The 18,368-nt window shown below is 35.4% G+C and overlaps 1 protein-coding gene across 1 annotated transcript; it reads left to right on the top strand.

The window, feature by feature from the left end:
• Positions 1 to 1,162: 1,162 nt before the first annotated feature.
• Positions 1,163 to 18,110, top strand: GNRHR (gonadotropin releasing hormone receptor). Its single transcript, XM_004419109.3, has 3 exons — positions 1,163 to 1,684; positions 15,057 to 15,276; positions 17,866 to 18,110. Exons 1-3 carry the CDS (start codon positions 1,163 to 1,165, stop codon positions 18,108 to 18,110), a joined length of 987 nt encoding a protein of 328 aa, XP_004419166.1.
• Positions 18,111 to 18,368: the final 258 nt, after the last annotated feature.

The raw sequence follows: 18,368 nt of genomic DNA, 5'->3' as shown, positions 1-18,368 counted from the left end.
CATCTAAGTCAAAAGAGCCACCTTTACTCTTAACATTATTCTTGCTTTGGATGCCACAGAAGCAACCTAGTTGACATAAGAGAAATTAAACTGGTGATTTAATAAATTCCAATGTCAGTCATGCCAGTATTGGTAAACAACAGCATCAAGCACTTACCATGAAAGTTAAACCAGCGATGCAGAGATAGTTTCTAAGTGGCCCCAATGTGAAATGGTCATATAATGTATAAAGTAATATAAACAAATATTCACATTATATATAAACATACATAAATATGGATACAGCGTTTATGTAGTCTTCTCTCCAATACCTAGTTATATAGTTATATAGTAATCTCTCCAATACCTATGCAATAATGTGCAATAATGGCAAGTACAATATTGAGACAATCATAAAAGCAAGGCAATAATAAAAAAATGTTAACCATTTTTACTCTAACTTAAGCATGGATAATCTGACCATTAAGATAATTTGATAAATTTGAATGCAGCCCAATTTGTATTAGATCAAATTGATTCTAACTGTTAAGGTATTGATTTGGTGTTTTATGAAGGATGGTTTTAAATCAACATATTTTTCTAGCGTTTGAAATCTCAGTGTATGATTGAAAAAGAAAACAAATGTGTTTTGAGAAATGTATTAATTTCTTAAAACAACAGATTTTAACTGGATTAAGATTTTAACTCAATTATCTGATTTAAACAGATTTTAACTTTTTCCACATTTTTTTCATTTTCATTTTGCATCTGTTGGACAGAATACAAACACTTAATAGTTCTTAGAAAATCTCTTCATTAAAATTATTTGAATAATAACATGAGTGAATTTTAAATTCACAATTGAGCTTCCAGTGTCCTTCTCCACTTAGGAAAAATGTTGTGAAAACCAGGCCATCTGCTGGGGTACTACAGTTACATTTGGCCCTCAGAATGTGTTTGACATGCTCTGTTTGAGCACTCTGTTGGATTATAAACCCACAAAACAAGTTCACCTTGATCTTTCATACTAAATATAAACTATCTCCGGGACAAAATTTGACATAATCTAAACCTGTGATGTTTTCATCCAAAGAAGGCAGAAATAAAACGGGACTTTGGGTTCAATTACAATAAAACATAAGTGACAGAAACACAAGTCTTGAAGCTCTATCAGTGGGGAAGTATGGCAAACAATGCCTCTCCTGAACAGAATCAAAATCACTGCTCAGCTGACAACAGCAGCAGCCCGCTGATGCAGGCCAACCTCCCTACCCTGACCTTATCTGGAAAGATCCGAGTGACAGTTACTTTCTTCCTTTTTCTACTCTCCACAACCTTTAATGCTTCTTTTTTGTTGAAACTTCAGAAGTGGACTCAGAAGAAAGAGAATGGGAAAAAGCTCTCGAGGATGAAGGTGCTTTTAAAACATCTGACCTTAGCCAATCTGTTGGAGACACTGATCGTCATGCCACTGGATGGAATGTGGAACATTACAGTCCAATGGTATGCTGGAGAGCTCCTCTGCAAAGTCCTCAGCTATCTGAAGCTTTTCTCCATGTATGCCCCAGCCTTCATGATGGTAGTGATCAGCCTGGACCGCTCCCTGGCCATCACAAGGCCCCTAGCTGTGAAAAGCAACAGCAAGCTTGGACAGTCCATGATTGGCTTGGCCTGGCTTCTCAGTAGTATCTTTGCTGGACCACAGGTAAAACATTATCATGAACTTGCTAGGATATGGCAATCACACATTTCCTATCTAAACTTGAGTACTGTATTGTATTATTGTATGTCAAAGGCAGTATTGTATTATCTTTAAGAGCTTGGGCTCTGGAAGTCAGAGAGTGGAGTTTAATCCTGGCTCTGCTACCTTGGGCAAATTTCTTAACCTCTCTGGGTTTCAGTTCCTTCATTTATAAAATGGAAGTAATGCCTACTTTATGCAGCTTTTGTGATGATTAAATGAATAATGTATTAAAGTGTCTAGCATAATCTCTGGCACATAGGAAATGCTCCCCAAAAATGTAGCTGTTCTCAAATTTGACCTTTTATTTGACATCTTATTTTTCCATCCATTTTTCTTTTTGCTCAGGTTGACATGGTAAATGGAGAGAATCTTTAGGAACTATGAAATTTGCATGGGTAGAAAGTATTTATAACTTACCTTATTTGGGATTTCTTGAGTAAAAACTTTAAGAATTCTGTCATTGCAGCTTAGAGAGAATTATTCACGATTAGTATGTTGTTCTGTAGTTTGCAGCTGGGTGGGACTGAATAAAAAGAAAAAGTGAAAAATCTTGGACTTTTGGAAATTTGACTCTTTCCCTGAGGTTGACTTGCTTTTCTGGAGGTAATTTAGACTGTAACAAGCTGTTAGCAAAACTCTAAGACTGTTGGTATAGGCAAAGGCCCTCTCTTACAGAAGGCAGACATCTGTCCAGATTGTCTCAGTAGAGGCAACTTGGTTAACTGACCTGCAGAATCTGTCTTTTTCAACGTCATATCTCTGAAGGACACATTCTTACAAATAGCAAAGATCCTTTAATAACAGATAATCAACTTGTCTCTCTGCTTGTAAATGTACTGTATGATGAACCCAGGGTATGAGGATGTGTCAAGAAGTCAAGTCAGAGTTAACCGGGATCCTCCAAAAACTTGCCACTACAAGTGGAAATTTATCTAGACATTCTAAACTGGCCAGGTGGTTAAAAAAGAAAAGAAAATCTGCCATGCAGAATTCACTAAATAGTGCAAGAGACTAGAAAGCTGGGTAACTAAATTTTCCCACCAATTCATCACTTAAACTTTTTGGAAATTAGATAAATTGAGTGTGTGTTGTATGGCAGGAAAAATGGGAAAAAATAAAATGCTTTGATTTCTCTGGAGAAAAGTACAGTACAATTATTCTCACAGTGACTGAATATACAAAAATAGGTTTAACAAACATGTCACTTGAAATGAGGTTATTTAGCTAAAGATTAAGCCCTGAAATTTTCCATTTTGTTTCTTTAAAGTGCTTCTTGTTGACTGGTTTTCTTAGAGATGATAAACACAAGTTTGGTTCCTAACACTGAGCCTGGTACTGATGAAACCAAGAAACAGCCCTCAAAGAAAATGTAATTCAGGGGGCTGGCCCAGTGGCATAGTGGTGAAATTCACTCGCTCCACTTTGGTGGCCTGGGGTTCGCAGGTTCGGATCCCAGGTGCGAACCTACACACCACATCACTCATTAAGCCATGCTGTGGCAGCATCCCATATACAAAATAGAGGAAGATGGGCACATATGTTAGCTCAGGGCTAATCTTCAGCAAAAAGAGGAAGATTGGCAACGGATGTTAGTTTAGAGCTAATCGTCCTCACCAAAAAAAAAAGAAAGAAAGAAAGAAAAGAAAATGTATGTAATTCAGTTGTGGAGACAAAGCTTGTATAAAACTAATACAACTATTTACTAAAAAATTTTTAAACCTATTACAAGTATAAGAAGAGGGAGAGAAGAGTATGAGTTGAAATGGGTAATGAAGGTTTCAGGGTAAAGGTAGGATAAGCTGAATTTTTAAAGATGAATGGTATTTGGATGGAAAAAATAAGTCAAAGACACATACATTTTTCAGCAAAGGTTGAAAAGTGTGATTAATTTTCACAGGCCACTTGTTTGGCTGAAGCGAAAGACCGAGAGTTGGGACCAGCAGGAAATCAGAGTTGGTGGTTACTCCCTTTCCATTGACCTCATAGTGTACTTCTTATTTGTCATAAAACATTGTGGTTACACGTTTGTTTGCCTGTCTTTGCCATTAAGGAATACACTCTTAAACAGTGGGGACTCTGTTGTGCTTATCTTCATTAATATTCACAGTACCTAATAACTAGCAAAAACAGAAATTTAAAATAATTGGATACTCTGGTTTCTCTTTAGATCAAATAAATCTTCTACCTTTTACTAAAAAAACAAGTTTGGATAAATGAATCAATGAATGAGGGGTATAATGGATTTACATTATAGAAGACATTGATAGCCAGGCGAAATTCTGAAATCAATGGGGGAGCCATATAGCCTTTGTGAGTCCTGTACAAGGAGTAAAATGATTTTTTTTGTTTTTGTTTCTTTTTTCCAGTTTTATGGAGAAATAATTGGCATAGATCACTGTATAAATTTAAGGCATACAGCATGATGGTTTGATTTACACATACTGTGAAATGATTATTACAATGGGTTCAACTAACATCCATCATCATAGATGAGATGAGAAAGAAAAGAAAGAAGAAAAAAATTTTTCTTCTTGTGATGGAACTCTCAGGATTTACCCTCTTAACAACTTTCCTACACATCACACAGCAGTGTTAGCTATAGTCATCATGTTGTAAATTACTAAAATGATTTTTCTAACAAAAATATTTTAAGAAAATTTACATAGACGCAAATAGAGTGAAGAGAGACAAAGAAGCCTTTCAGATCATCTGGCAACAAGGTAATTAGGTTGGAGGCTAGGGTGGTGTCAGAGGGAATTGATTGTAAGGGAGAATTTCAAACAAAAAACAAAGCTTGGCAACAAATTGGACTCAGGAGGTTAATAACAGAGCGGAGTAAAATAAAGCTCCAATACCCTTAGCCAAAGAGTTTTAATAGTAAAACCATTGAAACAGAGAGGTAGGTTGAGAACAGGAGTTGTTTGTTGGTCTGCTTGTCTATTTGTTTGAAGGGGGAAGGAAGGCAGGCTATGAAAAGAGCTAAAAACATTCGCCTTAGGACATGATGCTGGATATATATGATTTTTGTATATGTACAGCTATTTGGCAAGTAGCTGGTAATTTGGGATACATGTAGATGAAAGTCTAAACAGAAGTAGAAATAGGTCAATTTGTGATAATAACTGAAATGCAAACCCACAATTTCACTCTCCTTTAAAGGACCCTCTCAGAGACTATAAATAAAATATTGATTTATTAATTCAATTATTTTCATCTAAGACTATCACATCAATAATAGAAAGATAATGCCAAATACTTATCTATCTTGATGCAGTAAAAAGAAAATATGAAATTAACTTTGAATTGCTTAGGAATTCCAGGTAAATAGCCTGACCTCAAACATATTACTCTGCAGCAGAGATTTACGTGTACGTGTGCCACAGAAAATGATGGTGCTATTTTATTTTGTAAAACAAATAACTCATCTTTACTTTCAGTAGCACTTTAAATTTATAAAGCACTTTGCTGAAGTTTCCTGAAAAACCTCACATATGTAATCTTACTTGATACATTGACTCTATGTGGTACATAGAAAGCCTTGTTATTATCCTCATTTCATGTATAAGAGAATGTACAAGAGAAATTTTGAAAGCAAAGGCATTCAAACCTTTTTGGTAATAACCCAAAGTAAGAAATACACACTGCATAGAGTCTGTCTGTCTGTGTCTCTTTCTCTTACACACCCATAACTGAGAAAAGTTTTCATGAAATAAACATTCCACTCTATTCCATTTCATTTTTTAATGTTGATGGCAACTAATTGATGGTCACGACCTGCAATTTGAAAACCACTGGTTCAAAGGGATCCACTGGCTTTCACAATGTCACTTGGTCTGTTGGACTCATGTCTTCTTAAAGTCCAGTTTTTCTTTTATTATAGCTCTCTGCCATCTCTCTACATAAAAGAGATTTCAATCCCATGACTTATGTTACCTATGTTTGATGGGGAAGACAAGAGATAGAGAAAGCTTTTTATTTCTAGACTGTGACACACGCTGAGTGTCCCTCTTGCTTCACTAAGCTCTACAGATAAGCCCATTGACAAAGGCGCATCCTGTTGTGGCTAACTTACTTTGAAAGGACGACCTTAATCTTTACCCTTTGATGCATATATTGATTTTCTATTACTTGAGTAATTCATACCTACATTTAAAAAAAAAAAAACTAACAAGCTAGTTGTCACAACTCAGGCTTGGGAATCAAAGAATTTATGACATTTTGCTAGAGCTCAGAGTGACCTAATTTCAGATTGGCCACCTCGGTTTCCACCTTCCTGATGACTAACCTCAGAGTTCTATGATGGTTTGGGGATACATTTTCAGAAGTTTCAGCATAGTGTAGCTGAACTTTCAAACGTTTTGTTAGTAATGGAATTTTTTTTTAACAAAATTCTATGTGGAGCCCTAATAAATGAAACAGATATAAGTGAAACTGCTCTGGTTGAATAGCGATAAGGGAGGCCCAGTCCTCTACTTGACCATTCAATAGCCCCAGTCATAGTCTCTGAAGACCTCAGACTTCCCTGCAACAAAGTTTGAAAGGCAACGGGATAGTAGAAATGGCATGGCTATTGGATTTAAGCAAAGCTGGTTTCAAATCTCAATGTTATCTTGCACCACCTACATGGTTCTGAGTAAATTACTCAACTAAGTTTAAAAGGGTAATTGTAAAGAATAAATTATACAGAATAAGATATATAAAACTATTTAGCACAAGACTTTACACTTAAACACTCAGTTAATGTTCATTCCTTTCTCTACTCCTGCCTCCATTCTTTCTTTCATAGCAGGGTTTTTGAAGTCAGGAGAGAAAATAACAGGGAAATATGACTACAAAAATAAAATGATTCTTTAAGCAACAGTAAAGAGAATTACTTATATAAAGGTTGATTATTTAAAATTTCTCAAAATTATAACATTCATTCTGACTGATAAGTAAATTTGACCAGTCTACTCCCTAGTCACCAAGCTATTCTACTCACTCTAAAAGCTATAAATGCCAGAGCATAATAATTCAAGTCTCAGAGGTATTGTTTCCTAAAGTAGGATAGGAAAGAAGGAAGGGAGGGAGGGAGGAAGGAAGGAAGGAAAGGGGAAAGGGAGAGGGAGAAGGAGAGGGAGAAAAAAAAAGAAAAGAAAAGGGTAACAAACATGACTTGAAAGGAGATCTGATTTAAGATCATCTGTGGTTTGGCAGGTAAGTGCATGTTGAGAAGAAAACATTTCCTGAATTAGGTGTGCCCATATCTAACTAAAAATCACAGTTTCCAATGACAGTCATCTAAGACCACAAGAATTTCAGAGTAGCAGATTATTTGCAGAAACAGTTCATACCACTAGCTTATCTGTGTTAATATGGACCATCACATATTGACAGCTTTTAAATTCTATAGTTAACCCAGGCCTGCAGGCAAGATATATGAGCCACCCTTTAGTCTTTGGTGTAAAGATGTGTGGTCTGAAGATGTCTGGAGGCTTGCCTTGACACACAAAGAATTTACAGGGCTAGAATGCACTTCTGAACTTGACAAGCAACTTAAATTCAATAAATACTCATGATGCATATACAATATGCCAAGAACTATACCGGAACATAGTAATAGCATGCTAATAGCAGAAATAACAATAATGACGATGATGATGTAAATAATAGTTACTCAGGACATAAATATGTGCCAGGAATTGTGCAAATGCTTTTGCATGCATTATCTCATGTAAGGCTCCCAACAACCCTATAAATTAGATAAAATTATTATCCTTATTTTATCATGAAGAAACTAAGGTTAAGAATGTTACATAACATGCCCAAGATTACCGTCTAGTAAGTAGAGGTGTCAGTACCTCCAGTTAACTCCATACCCAGAGCTTTTAACAACTACACTACACCACATTATGCAATATTGTCTATTTCCTTTGTTCCTGTAGAAGGTTGGAAAAGGAAAATCTTAAGGTGAGAATAGATGGTTAAGAGATATCAGGAAAAAAGTACATGGTATTCATTTATAAATATACAAATAAATATATATGGATACATATTTACAAGTTGTGTGCCTCAAAATTTTTCTAATAATACTGGATATGATTTATATAGTGCTAACTGTGTGCCAGGCACTACTCTAAGTGGTTTGCAAGTATTAACTCACGTAATTGTCATGACAGCCCCTAGAGGTGGATACTATTAATAACTCCATTTTATAGATAAGAAAACTAAAGCATATCATTTACAGATAATTACCTTTGGAAAAGATTAGGTAGTGGTGTAATTAGTATGGGATAAGGTGAGGGTTAAAAATAATTTTCTAAGAAGGAATGAGCATCTGCAACTGACTATAAAGAAGGAAAACAGATTACTATTGTTTATGGCAAAATAAAGCAAACACTGGTGAGAACTGGGGCCAGGGACGAGAAAGGAGAAACATAAGGAAATTAAAGAAATATGATCCAAGGACAAAAGAAGTAAAGTGGATCCCTATATTAATCATTGTAACGAACATGGCCTTGGAGCACAAAATAAAATGAGCCAAGCCTAAAACAGATTAGTTTATGGGCAAGTAAACTGAATTTCCATAACACTTTATTCCTTTCATTTAGAGCTTATCACAGTCTATCTTGTCCTACAGGTGTCACATACATGCTCTATCTCTCCCACCAAATATTTAATTCCCTGATAGCAAGATATCTCTGGTTCATGTTTTACAACAGAGAGCCCCTAGTTAGTTTTTTGACCTAGGAGTTGCTTTAAAAATGAGCATTCATTAACTAAATAAGGATGATAACCAAACTCAAATCATAGTACTATATTTCAAAGTCACTTTTATTGAAAGTTTCATCATTATGACTGAAAAACATGAAATATTAAAGTGAAAATGTGGCCCAGTGCAGAGCAGAAAGTCAAACTCAGGTCATCTGGTTACAAGTCCCACTGGGGAAGTAGAGACAAAAGTAGTTAAGATTTTTTTTAAAATATAAAATTCTCAGTTTCTATGTGAAATAACCCTTCCAGAGACTTCAACTCACAACATCTGGGTGTTGAGTCAAATTCAAAATTGAACTTTAAATAAGGTCAGGTTGCAAAGAAGTATAGAAAACTGAAACAGTTTCCACTTTGTAATGTGGAAAAAGTTGGTCTGGATCAATAGATGGAATTAGCTGAAAGCACTTTTGAGTTTCTTGACTTTTAAGAGTGATGAAATGATCATTCGGCACCCTCTAGTGGATTAATTTAAAAATTCTTTTTTGCCCTTAAGCTGGAAAAGGATCTGAAACTGAAAATAAATATTTTAATTACAAATAAAAGAAACATTATATTCTATATTTACTTATAATTTTATTACATTTTTATTCATATTATGTATTATATATTTTTTTATTAAATTTTTTCTACCCTACAAGCAAAGAAAGGAAATATAGTTTGTTGTTTTTTTTTTAAAAAAAAAAGGCATATTCCACTCCCACTCCATCACCCCAAAAAGGAAAGAAACCCAGGGCCTGTTAAATTAATTAAATTAAATTAAAATTCAATCAAAACTTTAAAAAAAGAATACTGTCCCTCATTGGCTTAAATAAAAGAAATCCTGGCAACAAAAGCAAAAATAAACAAGAGAACTACACCAAACTAAAAAGTTTCTGCACAGCAAAGGAAACTATCAACAAAATGAAAAGGCAACCAACTGAATGGAAAAAGATATTTGCAAATCATATATCCACTAAGGGGTTAATATCCAAAATATATAAAGAACTCATTAGCAAAATAACTCAAAAACAAAAACAAAAACAAAAATCCAATTCAAAAATGGGTAGAGGATCTGAACAATTTCCAAAGAAGACATATAGATGACCAACAGGTCCATGAAAAGGTGCTCAGCATCACTAATCAGCAGGGAAATGCAAATCAAAACCACAATGAGACATCACCTCACACACGTTAGAATAGCTATAATCAAAAAAACAACAAATAACAAGTGTTAGCAAGGATATAGTGAAAAGGGAACCCTTGTGTACTGTTGGTAGGAATGTAAATTGGTGTAACCACTACAGAAAACAGTATGGAGGCTCTTCAAAAAATTAAAAATAGAACTACGATATAATCCAGCTATTCCACTTCTGGGTATTTATACAAAGAACATGAAGCACTAATTAGAAAAGATATATGCACTCCTATGTTCACTGCAGCATTATTCCAATTAGCCAAGACTTGGAAACAACCTAAATGCCCATAGACAGATGAAGGGATAAAGAAGACATGGTGTATGTATACAATGGAATACTACTCAGCCATAAAAAAATGAAATCTTGCCATTTGCAACAACATGGATGGACTTAAAGGTTATTATGCTAAGCGAAGTAAGTCAGACGGAGAAAGACAAATACCATACGATTTCATTCATATGTGGAAGATAAGCAAACACATGGACAAAAAGTACAGATTACCAGAGGAGAAGGGAGTTGCGGGTGGGCATAAGGGGTAAAGGGGCACATATATATGGTGACTGACAAACAATAATGTACACCTGAAATTTCACAATGTTATAAACTATTATGACCTCAATAAAATAGAAAAAAGTTTAAAATAGAACTATCATATGATCCAGTAATTCCACTTCTGGGTATTTATCCAAAGAAAATAAAAACACTAACTCTAAAAGATATCTGCACCCCCACAGTCATTGCAGCATTATCTATAATAGCCAAGATATGGAAACAACCTAAGTGTCCAGTGATGGATGAATGGATAAAGAAAGTGTAGTATATTTATAAAATGGAATATTATTCAGCCATAAAAAAGAAGTAAATCTTGCCATTTGTGACAACATGGATAGAACTTGAGGGCATTGAGCTAAATGAAATAAGTCAGACAGAGAAAGACAAATACTGTATGACCTCACTTATATGCAGAATCTCTAAAAACACAACCTCATAGATAACAGAGAACAGATTGGTGGTTGCCAGAGGCAGGGGTAGGGCGTGGACAAAATGGGTGAAGGTGGTCACAAGTTACAAACTTCCAGTTATAAAATACGTAAGTCCTGTGGATGTAACATACAGCATGGTGACTATAGTTACTACCACTGTATTACTGTTATGAGAGGTTCGGGGATTTGATCGGAGATGTAAAAGACACTTTCTACTCTAAACAAATGGACTGAAGGTATATTTTATTATATAGAGGATAGTAAAGGCGATAGTCTGCAAACAGATCCAAATAGGTCAAATATTAAGAGGGAAAAAACATCAGCCCGACTGGAAAGGGAAAACACCCACATCGGCTGAAGAGAAATGACACAAATCAACCGGAAAGAGAAACACCAGGTTGACTGAAAAGAGAACACATCAAATCAATTATTTCATATCAAATCAATTACTTCATATCAAATCAATTACTCACACTATCCACGCCCCACTGCCGGGAGAGCCCTGTCAATCGACGCGGCTGGGCAAGGATCACACGTCCTGGGCAAGGTGTCCCTTCCACAGGTGGAACTCTCTCTAGGGCTCAGTTTCCAGCAGTTTTTATACCATCAGTAATTTTCAGAGTAAGCAACTACAGAGTTTGCAGAGCAAGCATTTAGTGTTCCCATGCACAAAATGGTTATCAGTGGCGTACGTGCACTGAGCCCCCTGGCTAACGTCCCAGCCCAGTAGTTGTGTACGTGCATTGTTCTCTCTGGTTATCGTCTCAGCCCGGCACAGATGGCCAGTCCATTCCGGGCTACGACGCTCCAAGAGCCTTGAAATGTTACAACTTGCAACTCTCTCCATGGGAGAAAGGCCAGTTCCCGGGAAAAGGCCAGTTCCCACCACACAGAAAGCAGCCTTGTATTTCTTTTTTGTGCTGGTGGCTGTAGGTCAATGGAGCGGCCAAACATGGCTGTACTCATGTCAAGACAATTACATACTTGAAAGTTGCTAAGAGAGTAGATTTTAAAAGCTCTCACCACAAGAAAAAAAATTGTAACTATGTGTGGTGATGGATGTTAACTAGACTTATTGTGGTAATCATTTCACAATACATACAAATATCGAATCAATATGTTGTACACATGAAACTAATGTAACATATCAATTATACCACAATAAAAAAAAGGAATAAAAGTGTATAGATTTAAAAAAAAAGAAATTCAGTAACATTTTTGTTTGAATTTACTTGCTATCAGTTTTAAAGTGCTTGGGCACTCACCTTTTCATTTTAATAATGTTTCATAGTAAAATGAAGTTTCTCAGTGGAAAAGCTTGGCAATGACTGGGTATGAAGAGTGCTTGATGAATGGGGAAAGAATGAATAAATATCCACTAGAACTTGCTTTTGAAAACAACTTGCAACATTTCCTTAACATTTGATTCAATTACTGTCTTTTTTTTTTAAACATAATTATACACTTGGAGAAAGTTAGTAAGAATCGTACCAAGATTGCTGTGATACTTTTCCCTCAGATTCCCAAAAAAATATTTTACTACTTTTCCTTATTTGCTTTATTCTCTCTCTTATATACACTTTTTCTGAATTGTTTAAAAGAAAGTTCCAACATGATATCTCGTTCTATACTTCTATGTGTTTTTTTCTCACACATAACCACAGTACAAGTATCAAAATCAGGAAATTAGCATGGGTACAATACTATTTCTTAATCTATATACCTTATTCATATCTCATCAGTTGTCCCAATAATGTCCTGTTTAACAAAAGAAAATCTAAGATTATGTGGTGGATTCAGTTGCCATGTCTCTTTAGTCTCCTTTAAACCGGAACTGTTCCTCAGTCTGTCTTTGTGTTTCATGACACTCATATTTTGGAAGAGTGCAGGCCAGTTATTTTATAGACTGTCCTTCAATTTGAGTTTGCTGATGTTTTCTCATTCAGGTTAAACACTTTTAGCAGAAATACTAAAGTGATGCTGAGCTCTCACTGCATTATACAAGGAAATAGAAGCTGTCAATTGGTCCCATTACTGTCAATGTTAACAATTATTTGGCTATTTCTCTACTGTAAAGCTACTATTTTACTCTTTATAATGAATAAGTATCCTGCAGGTAGATACTTTGAGATGATGTAAATATTCTATACTCCTCAAACTTTCACCCATATTTTTACCATCCATTGATGATTCTTGTCTGAATCACTTATTATTATAGTGATTACAAATGGTAATTACTACTTCCATTATTCCTTTTACATTTATTAGCTGGCTTTCTACAGTATCAAAGAGCTTTTTTCACTCCCCATTTATTTGTTGTTCTTGTTTTGTAATTTATATTAGCATGGATTCATGGATTCTTACTTTATTCAATAGTTTATCATTCGTTTTTATCAGTTTTTTTGTTTGTTTTTAATTTTCATGCTTAAACTAGCCCAGATTTAGCCAGCAGGAGCTCTTTCAAGCTTCGCTCCTGGGTTCTTTTGACATGCTCCATCCTTCTTTGAGCACTTCCCAACTTTTTGGCACAAACTGTTCCAAGCACATACTATACTTTGCCTGTCCCAGCCTTGGGATCACTCACTTCTCCAATGAGCTCTGGTCCTTTTTGGTAGAGAATGGTATTCAGAAAACAATATCTGGGTACCAGAGTGTTGGATGTGCTCATTGCTACTAGGATGTTCCTAGGCTGTCTCAGCAGACAGCTGGAAAATAAATATACGTATACACATAAACACAAACACACAAATATATACACACACACAGAGAGAGAGATTTTCCCTACTCTTTTTTTAAAGCTATATAGCACTCCATTGTGTGGTCTACCACAGTTTACTCAGGTACTGTTCTATGAATTCGTAGATTGAATTACTGTCAATGTTTTTCAACTGCAAACAATGCAGTGTTTCAACTGAAACAATGCAGAATAACCTTATGCATATGTATATTCATACAATGGAGGTAGGGGTGTATCTTCAGGGTAAACTCCTAGATGTTGGATTGCCGGGTCAAAGGTAAATGCAGGGCCGGCCCCATGGCTTAGCAGTTACGTGCGCGCGCTCCGCTGCTGGTGGCCCGGGTTCGGATCCCGGGCGCGCACCCACACACCGCTTCTCCAGCCATGCTGAGGCAGCGTCCCACATACAGCAACTAGAAGGATGTGCAGCTATGACATACAACTGTCTACTGGGGCTTTGGGGGAAAATAAATAAATAAACAAAATTTAAAAAAATAAAGAAATCGTATATATACACAATGTAATACTACTCAGCCATAAGAAATGATGAAATCCAGCCATTTGTGACAACATGGATGGACATTGAGGGTATTATGCAAAGTGAAATAAGTCAGAGGGAGAAGGTCAAATACCATATGATTTCCTTCATAAAGTAGTAGATAATAACAACAATAAACAAACACATAGAGACAGAGATTGGATTGGTGGTTACCAGAGGGGAAGAGGGGAGGGAGAAGGGCGAAAGGGATAATTCGGCACATGTGGGTGGTGATGGGTTGTAATTAGTATTTGGGTGGTGAACATGATGTAATCTGTGCAGAAATAGAAGTATAATGATGTACACCTGAAATTTATACAATGTTATAAACCAATGTTACTGCAATAAAAAAAAATTTTTTTTAAATAAAATAAAATAAAGTTACCTACATAATGGGAAAAAAAAACAAAGGTAAATGCATATGCAGTTATGCTAGTAATTGCCAAATTCTCCTCCATAATGGTTGCACCAATTTGCATTCCCATTAGCAATGTATGGGAGCCTCTGTTTCCCCACAGCCATGCATGAGAATGTGTTGCTATTCTTTTTAATTTTTGCTAATTTTGATAGTGAAAAATCGCATTTCATTGTCACCTTAACTGGCTTTTCTCTTATTATGAGTGAGGCTGAACATCTTTTCATGTGCTTAATGGCTACTGTTATATCTTTTTTGTGAACTGTCTGTTCATGTCCTTTGACCATTTTATTGAGGTTTTCTGTCTTAAAAATAAAATTTAAATATATAATTTGGGTGCACATTCTAAATACCAGATATAGTTTTAGGTGCTACAGATATAACAACAAACTAAATCATTTCAAGAAGTTGTCAGCACAATTGTATCTGAAATTGAAATACATACAAGGTTTAAATCTTTGGTTGATGATTGTTCTGCAAGATTGAAATAAGTTCAAAAAAATCCAAAATCCTAGAGATTCATTTACATTACCCAAACACATTTTAAGTAAAGATCCAATTAAACTTTTCATAGAAATGCCTAAAGGATAATATCAAGGAGCTTAGCAGTTGCTTTGGTCAACAACATGTTAGAAGGCTAGCAGATTACAGAAGAGAACACTTTCAAGAAAACATGCAAATACTGTTAGAAAAAAAGTAAAAATTTTTTTATTTTTTTATTTTCTCCCATAGTTATACATCTTCAGGATGATCCATTTGGCAGACAGCTCTGGACAGACAGGAGGTTTCTCTCAATGTGTAACACACTGCAGTTTTCCACAATGGTGGCATCAAGCCTTTTATAACTTTTTCACCTTCAGCTGCCTCTTCATCATCCCTCTTCTCATCATGCTGATCTGTAATGCAAAGATCATCTTCACCCTGACACAGGTCCTTCATCAGGATCCCCACAGTGCGTATTCCTTAGATTTGGTGTTAATTGTGGGTAAACAGTTTTTACACAGCAATACTCAAAGCAGAGCCTCACTATGTGCCAGATATCGTTCTAAGCAGTTTACATATATTAATTCATTTAATATTCACAATCACCCCATGAGGTAATACCTTTATTACACCTTTATTACCCCCAATTTACAGATACTGTAATTTAGCATCTCATAATGTTCTAAATTTGCACCAGGGAATTAAAGATGAAAGGACAATTACCCCATTTACCTAGTATAAATATTTGCAAATTGTTCCTGCAGGGCCCATCACAATACTATACCCAATACCTGATTTCTAGAATATAGGCAAGTACAACTTGTTAAATAGTAGCCAGTAGATGTATTAAAGTTAAGCTGCTCTGTTTCACATCCAAATCCCCTATATCCACACAACATAACTATGCACATTTGTGTGTGTGTGTGTGTGTGTGTGTGTTGGGTATGCAAAATATTATTGAATATGTAATTGACAATTTCATCTGAAGCTTCACAGATGTGGTTGTGCCTTTTTTGCTTCAGTAATCTGGTGCATTCTCAAAAACTAAAATTTGTGAATTTACAATGTAAACATGGTTATGTTGCCATGACATCCTAAAGAATGTTATCAACAGCATAGTGCATAAGTTATACCTGATACAACTTAATAGGAAAATCATCTTAATTATTATGGTGTGATTACTCTCAAGAGATATTTTCAAAAGGAAATAATTACACTGATGCTTTATAATAGATACTTGGGCAGTTTCCACCTGCCAGCACAAAATGGTATTTAGTATTTCCTAAAAAGTATACTGCAAAAACAATTTGCCTTCAAAATCTTATCCTAGAGAAATTCAGCTCTATAAGGGATATCTAAGAAGAGCACATGGAGAATAAGGAGATAGATCCCAAATAGGGATTAATCTGAAGAAATGTGAGCCACGCAGAAGCAGAAAAACAAAAAAGCAGAGGCAAGGAGCAACAGTTAAATATTACTAACACAAATTTAGTCATTTAATCTCTTATTTATTCAGGCAATATGTACTGACTTCTCAATACTGCTGGAAATAGATAGATTAGGGTGATTGATAGAATAGATGTGGATACCATGGTGAATAAAACAGCCTAATAACTATCCTGCTTTCATGGAGTCTATAGTCTAGCAGAAAAGTCAGAGAGTAAACAGTAAACCAATAATGAAATGTGATAATATTTCAAAAGAGGTAGAAGCACAGTATGTTGTAAGAGGTTCAATATTTTTTGAGATTCAGCCACTGTGCTAAGCCAAGATGTTTGTTTTTTTTTTTTGAGGAAGATTGGCCCTGAGCTAACATCTGTTGCCAGTCTTCCTCTTTTTCTTTTTTCTCCCCAAAGCCCCAGTACATATTTGTATATCTTAGTTGTAGCTCCTCCTAGTTCTTCTATGTGGGATGCCGCCTGAGCAGGCTTGATGAGCAGTGAGTAGGTCACACCCAGGATCCGAACTGGCAAACCCAGGCCGTCGAAGCAGAACGCGCAAACCCAAGCGCTACGCCGCCAGGCTGGCCCCCCAAGATGCTTTTTGAAGTGTGTTCATTGCTATTGATTGCTTTATTACTTATGTTACTAATGTTTACAGATATTGAGGATTAGATGAAATAATGTGTGAAAAGAACAAGGCCCACAGCAAGGCACACAGTAAATGGTAATTAGGTTTGTATGACAAAAAATCCATAACCAGTCTGTATTCAATAAATTATTTAACATTTCTAGTGAAAATTTAATTTTATATTAAAACATCATGCATGTAAATGTTTTCCTCCATATTTCCACTCTTTGATGATAAATGAATAAGTTGCAAAATGACTATTTCTGAATAGCATTATCTCTCCCTCAAAAAAACATAGTATGTGAACAGTATTTTTTTATTTTAAAATAGCAGTTCTGGATTATGAAAAACAAGAACGGATTTTGAGTACTTTAAAACTGCAGCTTTTTACTTTTAAGAACTAAGTCGTAAACTTCACGTAGGCAGCCTATTAAAGTCAGCAATTTCATTAAATTCCAGGGAATTTCCTCACAAGGGAAACAACCTGTGAACTTTAAAGGATGTATTAATATGAAAAGTGAAATGTTTTTGGATATCACAGACAAAAGCACATGATTGAGAAAGATAATTTTGGGCAGCACACTTTCAACCATGCACGATTCTCATTACCTTACTGTCAGAGATATTCAGATAGTGAGTATGCAGGAGTTCTGTGTAAACTCAGAATTCAGCTCAGGTAAACCTCAGTCTACTCTCTTAAATTTATATTTTAAGAGTTTGAGTATCTCCATATTTCAAATCCAAATTACTTTGGTGGAAACTTAACTTTAAGAGTACTATATCTTTAATCTTTTCTACTTATTATGTGACATGGTAGAAAACTTGGAATATAAACATGCTGTTCAAACAAATTATTATTAAAAACATTGGAAATTTGCTCTGATTATATTTTTTTAGTTTGAATTAGTGATTCTCCCTTCTTTTTTGTCCATTTTGGTTTTGTAACAAAACTGGTGTTTAAACACCTACTCTTTTCTGTCTCTAATAGAACTACAACTGAATCAATCCAAGAACAATATACCAAGAGCTCGGCTGAGGACCCTAAAGATGACGGTTGCATTTGCCACTTCATTTACTGTCTGCTGGACTCCCTACTATGCCCTAGGAATTTGGTATTGGTTTGATCCTGAAATGTTAAACAGGGTGTCAGATCCAGTAAATCACTTCTTCTTTCTCTTTGCTTTTTTAAATCCATGCCTTGATCCACTTATATATGGATATTTCTCTCTGTAATTGATAGAGTACAGACAGACTTACTTCTTCATGTAAGGAAGAGCAAGGTAATGAATTTCCCCATATAGGAATGATAAACACAAAGGCTGCAGCGTATTTGAAACAAAGCAGAGTTTAAGGTTATATTATCATTTTTATTCTTTTAGAAATCACATTGTCAGAGACTCAAATACAACTTAAAAAAAAACTTCAGGAAAAATAATGAAATATTTCCCCACAATCATAAGCTTCTAAATTAATCTGCCAACTTCTGAGCTC

The sequence above is a fragment of the Ceratotherium simum genome, chromosome 8, assembly GCF_057802395.1.
Source record: "Ceratotherium simum simum isolate JZ-2026a chromosome 8, ASM5780239v1, whole genome shotgun sequence".
NCBI lineage: Eukaryota > Metazoa > Chordata > Mammalia > Perissodactyla > Rhinocerotidae > Ceratotherium > Ceratotherium simum.
The sequence above is the reverse complement of the archived record's forward strand: the minus strand, read 5'-3'. Positions and strand labels throughout refer to the sequence as shown.

Excerpts from the sequence above, each read along its gene's own strand:
- GNRHR (XM_004419109.3), top strand. The coding sequence starts at position 1,163 with ATGGCAAACAATGCCTCTCCTGAACAGAATCAAAATCACTGCTCAGCT. Across the intron at positions 1,685-15,056 it reads GTATCTTTGCTGGACCACAG|TTATACATCTTCAGGATGAT; the intron begins GTAAAACATTAT and ends TTTCTCCCATAG. Across the intron at positions 15,277-17,865 it reads CCTTCATCAGGATCCCCACA|AACTACAACTGAATCAATCC; the intron begins GTGCGTATTCCT and ends TGTCTCTAATAG.